Source organism: Tachysurus vachellii, chromosome 2 (genome assembly GCF_030014155.1).
Source record: "Tachysurus vachellii isolate PV-2020 chromosome 2, HZAU_Pvac_v1, whole genome shotgun sequence".
NCBI lineage: Eukaryota > Metazoa > Chordata > Actinopteri > Siluriformes > Bagridae > Tachysurus > Tachysurus vachellii.
Genome location: NC_083461.1, coordinates 32520060 through 32531493, shown reverse-complemented (window position 1 = coordinate 32531493; position 11434 = coordinate 32520060). Strand labels below are relative to the sequence as shown.

General features: G+C 31.7%; 1 protein-coding gene across 1 annotated transcript; it reads left to right on the top strand.

The window, feature by feature from the left end:
* The first annotated feature begins 403 nt into the window (after positions 1-403).
* LOC132858232 (uncharacterized) lies at positions 404-10402 on the top strand. Its single transcript, XM_060888478.1, has 12 exons — positions 404-440; positions 671-715; positions 828-1110; positions 1399-1538; positions 1624-1715; positions 1840-1905; positions 7999-8038; positions 8451-8495; positions 8909-9191; positions 9627-9779; positions 9868-9955; positions 10331-10402. The coding sequence occupies exons 1-12, from the start codon at positions 404-406 to the stop codon at positions 10400-10402; spliced, it is 1344 nt and encodes a 447-aa protein (XP_060744461.1).
* The last annotated feature ends 1032 nt before the right edge of the window (positions 10403-11434 follow it).

Sequence of the window (11434 nt, the reverse complement as noted above, 5' to 3'; positions counted from 1 at the left end):
AAACATAACTGAAAACTTTTTCATCATCAAACTTTGTTTTTCACTGTCATCTGGGGCAAACCTATTTTTTAAATAGGGTGCATTTGCCTTTTAAATGAACTACTGTACATAATCGTTTCTTAAAACACCAGTGGACAGCTTCTAGTTTAAAAACGACTAAGAAATGACCTTCTGATACATGTCAAGCAAGGTAAGAAATCCTTCTATCCTTCTACATTATTTGGCCTTTATTTGGCTTAATACTTAATATAATTGCCATATAATTTGCTTTATTAAAAGCACATCAAAAATGTGATTCTTAATTAGTGAATGCTATATTGATTTTGCAACTAGTTTTCTCATTACTTTTTCTTGAATTTCATTAAGGATGTAAATCTGAAGTTATCTTCTATTTGAACAGAAGATGGAGAATTCACAGAAGCCAATGCTTTTTATTTTAGGTAAACACTGGTTTCAAGCATCAAAATGATTTAAAGTTGATTTTGTAAAATTGATTTAAAATTGATTTAATTTCTCCTAGAAATATTTTTAAGAATTTAAAATAAGAATATCTTTTTATATTTTAATATTTTGAAAATACCTGTTACTGTACATGTTATTTCTATTATGTCTCCCAATAAGCCATCACACAATCACAGGAATAACAATAGAAAATATAATTTTTCCACAGGGATATACATTTTCTCAATGCAGTGGTTACTGTCCCATCAACAAGGTAAGAATTTATTTACATTAAAAATGTATATATTATGTGTATATAGTATTTGTGCGTGCACTTGAATGTGCTTTTATATATGTTTTGTCTAAATACGTTTTCTTCTTCTCAGTCGATGTGGCCTTGAAAGGAATAGCAACACAATCATCTTCATACAGTGTCAGTTTCTATGCTTCTTTAGCTATTGATGGCAACAGAGCATCTAACATGAATTCCTACTCATGTACTACTACAAATGCTCAGATTGGCCCATGGTGGAAGGTGGATTTGTTAGCGGTGTATGACATTAGTAATGTAATTATCACTAACAGAGCTGACTGTTGTGCAGAACGTATAAATGGTGCTGAGATCCACATTGGCAACTCCTTAATCAACAACGGCAACAATAACCCCAGGTGAAAATGAAAAAAAAAAATGTTTTAATAAATATAATCTTGAATATAAATGAAATGTATAATGAAAAAGTATAATGTGTCATTAAAAAAATATTCTGCACACTTTTATAAAATTTTAAAATATATAAAAAATGTATATTATATAAAAATGAAATATATAAAAAAATATAAAAATCAACTTAATGGTGGTGACATTTTTATAAAAAAATGATTAAACATGAATCAATATTTGACAGTGACTTAATACAGTACATTCCGCCTTTGTTGTTTTATTTTCTCTTTCGGTAGATGTGTTGTTATCCCTAGCATCCCTGCTGGTGCCTCTGAAAATTACACCTGCAATATGCGGGGTCGTTACACGAATATTATTATTCCCAGTATTACCCAGTTCCTCACACTATGTGAAGTTGAAGTCTATGGAGTTGCAGGTTCCACCTTAAATTCAATTCACAATTTTATTTAAATTATTAATTTTTTTTTTGCTAAATATCAACATTGTTGACTTTTTTGCAGTCCCTGTTTTTAAAAGGGTATTTCTGAGAATAAAGTTTAACAGCATTGAGGATCTCAGCAACCTTACCATGAGGGACAAAATTCTTCAAAAGGTGTGTGTTTGTGAGAATGTACACTCATTTGTCAGTTTATTTGGTAAACATACCTTGTAGCTATACTCATTGGGTATGACTCATAGCACTATAGCACATAGTAATGAGTCATTTTTCTATATAGATCAAATCTGCCAACATCCAGTCATCAGTATTTCAAATCCGTTGGACAAAGGAACCAGAACTGAAACCTAACACTTGAAGAATGGTAAGAATGCTTAAAAGAGTACTACTATTACTACAACAACAACTACTACTTCTATTACTTCTACTATTCTACTTAATTACTACTACTAATAATAATAATAATAACGACAACAATAATTATAAAAATAATAAAACCAACAATAACAACCACACTAAAAAAAAAAAATAATAATAATAATAATAATAATAATAATAATAATAATAATAATAATAATAATAAAAGATACAAACCCTGATCTGCAGGGTGCAAGGACTCTATGCATATAAACACTCCAGTGCCCAGATACATGGATCATACATTAACATACTTATCATATTTTGAGATGGTATCTTTGTGCTAATTGTGTTTCCTAGAAATCTGCTGTATAAATTCAGTTAGAAATTAGCAGAAAGAGAGGACACATCATATACTGTATCAGCTTAATTTTAATTTTGGTTCCAGACAGATAGTTATTTGAACTTCACTCTGACCCCTGTGAATAAAAAAGCCACCTCTGGGTGGCCAGTTCGAGTAAGACTGCATCAGGTAGCTTAATGGGAACATTTTCAAATATCCTTTGATATCTGATTAGCCGATGACAGCCACATCTTTTAAAAAATTATGTTATCAGAATTTACTTAAAGATATATAAGAAATATACCAAATTTCAGCTTGATCCCAGGACCTTCTGAGATACAGCTACCTGACTTTGCCCCACCCCATTTGTATGTCTATAATCAGAATCTTATCCTGTACATATCTTTCAAGATAAGTGTGAATCCATGCAAGCACAATACAGCTTTTCAAGCTAATTAATTACAGCCTCATTAGAACTGATTGACAGCAGTATTGTGTACAATGCTTAGTAGTTTATTTGTAGAGATTTATCCAAAATTCCGGGACTATTTTGAAAAAGTCAGATTTGTTAATTTTTAAAATTATCAAACTTTGTGTGATTAATAATAATAATAATAATAATAATAATAATAATAATAATAATAATAATAATAATAATAATAAATCAGTGGGGAAAAAAATATTTGCATGTAGGACTCATGAGAAATGGACCAAATATAAAATCTTAAACTACAACATCATCAGGCCAATCAGACCCATCTTGCTTCCCTGAGTATGGGGAGAGAGTACCTATTGACTACCTAATTGAGTAAATAGTAGGTAATTAAGTAACTAAACAAATAATGATCCTATTATGTTCCAAAACAATGTTACAACACTGTTGCAATAATACTATATTAACTATTGTGATATAAAACTAGAGAAGACAAATTCTAAAATATCACTAAAGTATCTAATACTCAGCAGTTTTATCATACATTTTTAACAGACTAGACTCTCATACACATATGTATGAGAACGGCCCTGACTCCATTCAAGCCCAGGTTTAACCCTAACCCTAACCCAAGCCAAGCTAGAGCTCAGTTCTCTCACTGAGAGAGGGAAAGTTAAGCACTTTATTTAAACATACACAATTTTCACATTTTATTTATTTTATCTTGTTTTGAAATGTAGCCCTACTTTTATTTATTTAATGAGAGAATGATTTACATATCTACAATCATACATGTGTTCAGTTCTATGTTACGTGACAATAAATATTGTCAAAAGGTTTTTGAATTGTAATGAATTTATTTAATTTGACAGTCAGGTATTGATTGCTTGCAGATGTTGATACAACTACTAGGCTACTTAAATATATATCACACTAACTAGTTAGACATTATGATCTTCCGGACCTTTGCTTCAAGAAATATTCTCTTACTGGACCTCTTTAAATTTTAGTTGAATGCCTCTGCTTTAGGCACTCACTCTTGTTCTTTCTCGTTTGTAGATACCAACACAACGGAATCACAACACCATCTACTGGACAATAACTGTTTATAATCACTAACTGATACAAAAACATAACAGGATATATGGATGATATTCGATCACATAAAAGTACACTGATGCTCACATCATACACTGATGCTCACTGATAGATCATGCTTTTAGAGTAAAAAAAAAAAAAAAATAATAATAATAATAATAATAATAATAATAATAATAATAATAATAATAATAATAATAATAATAATGTGCAAGGGGCCTATTGTAATTAGTAACTTTTTTTCATTATTATTATTATTATTATTATTATTATTATTATTATTATTATTATTACTTTCTGTGAGAATATGGCAGTTCCTTGGTGGATTTTAATTAGGCATATTGATAGAGGATAGAGGTATAGACTGGGTGGATAGGGTCGCTTATTTGCATTTAAATAAATATTTTATATTTACTTTCTGACCAATGTAGAGCAAGATACAGTAAGTAAACTGTCAAAGATGTGCTGTTAAGTTAATATATTCTATATTTGTACTTGTATACTTGTATATTTGTATGATGTACTTTATAATTGTATGTGCACAGTAAAAGTGATTCTTAACTGGTGAATGCTATGTTAGGTGTAAATTTTCTATTTGACATCTTGAGTAGAAAATAGATCTTTTACAGAGGCCTACACTTATTTTAGGGCAAACTCTTATTTTAAGTATAGTTAAAAATAACCTGTAGTGTTAGCATGTATTGCAATAAACTTTGAATGATTCAATACATTTTATTGTAACAATGCAAAATGACAATGTATCTATCAGACCTATTCAATGTATCTATCAGACTCTTGAAGAATTTGAAATAAAGAAAGCAAATGCTTATTGTTTTTAATATTTTATATTCAAAATTTCTAGGTCCCTACTTTATAAAATAAATTTGAGATATTGTACTTTTTACATATATTGCAATGCTGTTGAACGTCCACAAGATATGATAGTTCCAATGATCACATATAATAGTAGTTATAATAAAACCTTCCTCACTTTCCTCACTCTGTCCTGAACACTTTCCTGCTGCAGTACAAGTTCCTGTAAATGATTTATTATTAAAGAAAGTATACCTTATTAGAATAACCAAAATAAGAAATAAATAAAATAAAATCTTTCATGTCAGATATATTTTATTCCTCTATGAATTTGTGTAATTGCAAAAGATGAGGTGCCGTCATGAGTAGTTTTGAACACCAGTTTTTTAGGTGCATCTGTTAAGAATTAATAGGCTTTGTGTAGTTTATGAACATCCTTAGTTTGGCAAGTCTTATCAGATATATAGAGCCTGCACAGCATCATTAATTGTACCTCTTCTGAACTTGAAGTTAAGGACATGTAGATTGTTCATAGCAGGGTTTTTCCTGTGGAACACATTCAGTTCAAATATTTGAGAATTCATGCATTGTTGAAGCATATTGCTAAAGGTTTGTAGAACATAAAGTTCACTCTGGCACAAAACTAAATATGTAATTCAAAATGCATAAAATAGTAATGTGTTTAGATTAATTAACATGAAAATAGAAAGTGACTCTGACATACCCATGATGTTTTGTCAACACAAAATAAGAATGATTCACAGTGCAAAATGTAAAAATAAAACCCCATAATGATAGGAATAAGAGATCCTATTTTTTTTATATATATGTTTCATGTTAAATTATAATGAGAATTTTAAAAGTTGAATGTAATTGTATCTGAGAAAGGCCCAAACTTTCCAAGCAAGAAACAGCTGGTGGAGGGTTTTTGACTCTGAGAATTCAGGATGAAGTCATAATGCAAGAAAAGATAAAGAAACATAAAAATATAAAAACAACATTAAAAATCTTGAAAAGAAAAATCAAGTATGGGTTTGTTTAGAATGTGAAACGTTCTGGTTTAGGTAAACATAAGTTTAACGTAAATGTAAAAGTTTTTTTTTTTTTTTTTTTTTAAAAGAATGTTTTCAGCTGAGAGGACAAACCCCAAGAAGGTGGGGGTGACCTGGAACTCACACTTCTCAGCCTTAACAAAGAGGTGCTGATGGAGAAGGCAGCAATGCACGGCCCGGACATGCTCTGATGCTCCTCCATGGATCGGGAAAAGATGAGGATATCGTCTAGGTACACAAATACAAACCGGTTGAGCATATCCTGCAGAGCGTTGTTAATCTGAGCCTAGAAGACCACCGGCGCATTATTGAGATCAAACGGCATGACTAAATGCTCGTAATGGCCAGACAAAATTTTGAAAGCCGTCTTCTACTCGAAGCTTTGCGAAGGTCGAGCTTAGAGAATATGGTGGCTCCCTGAAGCAGCTTAAAGGTGAAGGACATCAACGGCGGCAACATTGGGGGAGAAGGGGTGGCTTAAGTCAGTCGTAAGAGGTTCCTGGATGTACTAGGTCATAGCCTCCCTTTCAGGATTGGTAAGGTTGTAAAACCAGCCTCAAGGGGGCATGGAACTGGGGAGAAGCTCAATGGTGCAGTTGTAGGACCGGTGAGGAGGCAGGGCCTTAGTCATGCTGAAGAACTCCCCCAGGTCATGATATAATGCGGGAACCAGACTAAGGTCAGTATGTGGTCCTTTGGCCACCGGAGCCAAAGCAGGAGTAAGGCTGAGAAGGCTTTGAAGACTAGCAGTTGGAGCCCTAGTCCAAGACATGCCCACTGGCCCAGTCCAGGTGGGGGTTGTGTTTAAAAAGCCAACATAACTGGAGTCTGGGGAAAGGACAACAACAATGAATTCATCACTGAGATTACTAAGATTGGTTTTTCACCATTCTAATGGTCGTTGTGAATTCTGACTGAATTATCTGTAACTGCATGATTTTATGTATTGCACAGCTGCCACATGAATGAGCTTAGCTTTAGAACATCCTGCAGAAGCAAATAACTTCTGGCACTCAAGGAGCTATGAATCACCTAATGCAGAATTCATGCAAAATAGTACTTTCCTAAACAAAAGACTTGTAGAAGGCCAAAACCCCTGAATTTGGATTTAAGACTTAAATGTTAGACAATTTTAATTTAGGCCCAAGGTTGCTTTTTTAAGGTTTGTTAAGTATAAAAAATTCGTTCATTCATTCATTCATCTTCTACCACTTATCCGAACTACCTCGGGTCACGGGGAGCCTGTGCCTATCTCAGGCGTCATCGGGCATCAAGGCAGGATACACCCTGGATGGAGTGCCCACCCATCACAGGGCACACACACACACACACACTCTCATTCACTCACACAATCACACACTACGGACAATTTTCCAGAGATGCCAATCAACCTACCATGCATGTCTTTGAACCGGGGGAGGAAACCGCAATACCCGGAGGAAACCCCCGAGGCACGGGGAGAACATGCAAACTCCACACACACAAGGCGGAGGCGGGAATCGAACCCCCAACCCTGGAGGTGTGAGGCGAACGTGCTAACCACTAAGCCACCGTGCCCCCGTATAAAAAATTACAACAATATATTTATTTTTCAAGAATTTTCTCTTATAATAAAACACAATTCTAACACAAATCACAAATCTACACATTTTGACAGTTCAGATGGCAATGCCATTGATGTTTTGTCCTGTTACTGATGCTGTGTTCTATTGCTGGAAATGAAAAGCTCTTAACCCTGAAAGTTTTAATCTCTTAAAGAATAAATCAGATGACCAAAAGGAATGCTTTGTGATTAATCACATCACATCAATTCTATTGACATATTTGATTTTGCTTTAGTGTAACACTAAATATACAATAGCTTTGTGAATAAATTATACAATAGCTTTTGTGAATGAGACAATGATAAAACCTATACTTGTATAATGCATTTCTGTATATACAGTATAAAACCTAAATGGAAACCTTTTGCATCATGTGTTTTTAAACTTTGTTATGGATTGTCATCTGAGACAATCTAATTTCCATTTGTAAAACAAAGTACATTTGCCTTTTAAATAAATCCCATACTCACTCACGAAAACATCAGTGGACAGCTTAGAGTTTAAAACTCTCTGACCTCTCTGAAACTCTCTGACCTTCATCAAGAAAAGTAAGAAATCTTTCTAATCTTTGACTTTATTTGTCGTTACATTATATATTTGCTATCATACATACTTAATGTACTTGCACAGTAAAAGTCTGATTCTTAACTAATGAGTACAACATTGCTTTCTCAATTTGCTATTTCTCTTTCCTTTGTTGAGTTTGGTTATATATCTGAATTTCTTTTTTTTTAAATAGAAAATGGAGACTTCACAAAGGCCCCTGCTTCTTACTTTAGGTAAACACTGATTTCAAGTATCAAAATGATTCCAGTAATAGTTTTAAAATTACTGTTTGTTATATACAATTCTCTCTCTCTCTCTCTCTCTCTCTCTCTCTCCCTCTCCCTCTCTCTCTCTCTCTCCCTCTCCCTCTCTCTCTCTCTCTCATATATATATATATATATATATATATATATATATATATATATATATATATATATGTACACATTTCATTTCTATTATATATTGAATTAATTAATTCAATATTAATTAATAATTAATTAATTTCTCTAATTATACCAATGAAAATAAATACATTATGCCTTATGTTAATCCTATTATATAAATAAAGTTGAAATTGAACTTATGTCTCTGCCTAAACAGACACATAATCAAATGTATAATATCAAATAATGTATTTTTGCACAGGGGTATGCATTTTCTCACTGCAGTGGAAACTGACCCATCAGCAAGGTTAAAATATTTTATGTACACATTAATTGGGTCCACATATCTGAGACCACAATGAGATTCCTAAAATCTTTAAAATTGTTTTAAATATTATAAAAAAAATGTACAAAGACAAAATATGTTCAGTATTTTGAATATTTAATATTCACAATTAATTATTTGGTCATGATAGTTATATTGTTCATGTTAACTGCACTGTACAAACAGTGAGATTTTCCTTATGCCTAGATATTTTAACTGAAATGTTTTTAAACAACATTCTGATGGATATGATATAAATTTATTTTAAGGTTTTTCATAGTCATGTATAGTGCATGCCAGCTTTAGTATACAATTTCAATGTAGAAAAATAGGACATAAATAAAACTTACAAGGTATATATATTTCATGTGTGTGTGTTCTCTTATTCCCTCCAGTCAATGTGGCCCTAAGAGGAATAGCAACACAATCCTCTTCATACGCTAACAGTTACCATGCTCCCTTTGCTATTGATGGCAACAGAAACTCTAACATGCGTTCCGGATCATGCACACACACAAACATTCAGACCGACCCATGGTGGAGTTTGGATTTGTTGGCAGTGTATGATATTATAATGGTAATCGTCACTAACAGAGGTGATTGCTGTCCAGAACGAATAAATGGTGCTGAGATTCACATTGGGAACTCCTCAATCAACAACGGCAACAATAACCCCAGGTGAAAAATTATACAAAAATATCAAATTAAAGAGAGTTTACTTAAAGAGTGTTATTAATGCTTGCCTATAAGTGTTTTTATTAACAATTATTTGTATGCATTTAAACTTTACCACATAATTAATATAATAATATAATGTAGAATTATGGAGAATTATTTTTTATACATACTTATAAAGCATTTTTGGCATTTTTTAGTTGTAGACATTTTTAGTTGTAAAGTTATAAATAAAGTGTGTATGCCTTATTTGCCAATCATTTAAACTCTTACAGAATATATTCATAAAACTGTGTTCATAAGTTTGTACTTCTTATAATTTTAGAATTATCTTATAATTACTTCTTAACATTTTAAATCATTTATAAAGCAATAATAACTTTGTATTAACATAGTGGTAAAAGTTTACCCCCTATTATTTTCTCTCTTCCTCTGTAGTTGTGCTGTTATCTCTAGCATACCTGCTATTGCCTCTGTAAACTACACCTGCAATATGTCTGGTCGTTACGTGAACATCATCATTCCCGGTCCTAACCACATTGTCAGCCTCTGTGAAGTGGAAGTCTATGGTGTTTTAGATTACATTTTTATATTCAATTCCCAATTTCATATAAGTTTAAAGTCATCCATTTCACAGTTGCTAAATATTAGCATTGATTTTTTTTATAGCCCGTGTTACTAAGAGGGCATTTCTGAAATTAAATTTCAACAGCAGTGAGGATCTCAGCAACCCTACCATATGGGAGGAAGTTCATCAAAAGGTTTGTGTTTGTGAGAATATACATTCAGTTTACTACAAATATCTTGTAGCTACACATATTGCCCATTAATAAGTGTAGTACTTTAGCTTGTATTCCCTCTACCGTACAGTTTGTTGCCTCACCTGTAATTATTTTTCTTAACCCAGCAGTGACCAAACCCATTGTTACTTTTGCACATAAAAATACATTCAACATTGCACCAGAATTTTAGTATCACTGCTGTGCTGAGAATGTTTTGCCACCCAAATAATATAATTTATCAAGGGTGCTTCAGTGGTGGTTTCTTTCTACAAAATAAATGGAAAACATCAGATGAGCTGGTCAGTAATTAAATAAAAGGTAAATAAGTTATTGCATAACAACAGTCATTTTCTTCCATAGATAAAGTCTGTCCAGCCGTCATTATTTCATATTCGATGGACAGTGGGACCAGAAATTAAAACTGAAAATTAGAAAAGGGTAAGAAATCTTAAAAGAGTATTATTACTACTACTACTACTACTACTACTACTACTAGTATTAACTTTCGCCCCCTCCTTTGTATGATTAAACTTTGCACCTGATCTCAGACTCTTGCCCTCTACATGCCTTTCAAGTAAATTAAGCACTGTTTTATTAGAAATTATTGACATGTGGCAGCCATACTATGTACAATACTAAGAATATTAAAAAAAAAAATATATATATATATATATATATATATATATATATATATATATATATATATATATATATATATATATATAAATAATAAAATAATAATTTTAATAATAATAAAAATAATATATATATATATTATATAATAATATTATATTATAATATATATTATACCTATTATATATATATATATATATATATATATATATATATATATATATATATATATATATATATATATATATATATACGTATATATATATCAAAATAACTGGGTGGTAACAGTAACTCCACGTCACATTAGTCCCCATCACTGATTATTTTCCAATAACAGCATGCATGGTCATGCAAGTAAAGAATTTTACTAAACCATTTTTAAATGATCAAAGCTATTCTAAGCCTAATATATATATGTATATACGTATACATATATATATATTAGGCTTAGAATAGCTTTGATCATTTAAAAATGGTTTAGTAAAATTCTTTACTTGCATGACCATGCATGCTGTTATTGGAAAATAATCAGTGATGGGGACTAATGTGACGTGGAGTTACTGTTACCACCCAGTTATTTTGATATATATACGTATATATATATATATATATATATTAGGCTTAGAATAGCTTTGATCATTTAAAAATGGTTTAGTAAAATTCTTTACTTGCATGACCATGCATGCTGTTATTGGAAAATAATCAGTGATGGGGACTAATGTGACGTGGAGTTACTGTTACCACCCAGTTATTTTGATTATTTTCCAATTATAGCATGTCTTCCTATATAGCAAAACAACTTAAGCACAATTACAATTTGCAATTTTGCAC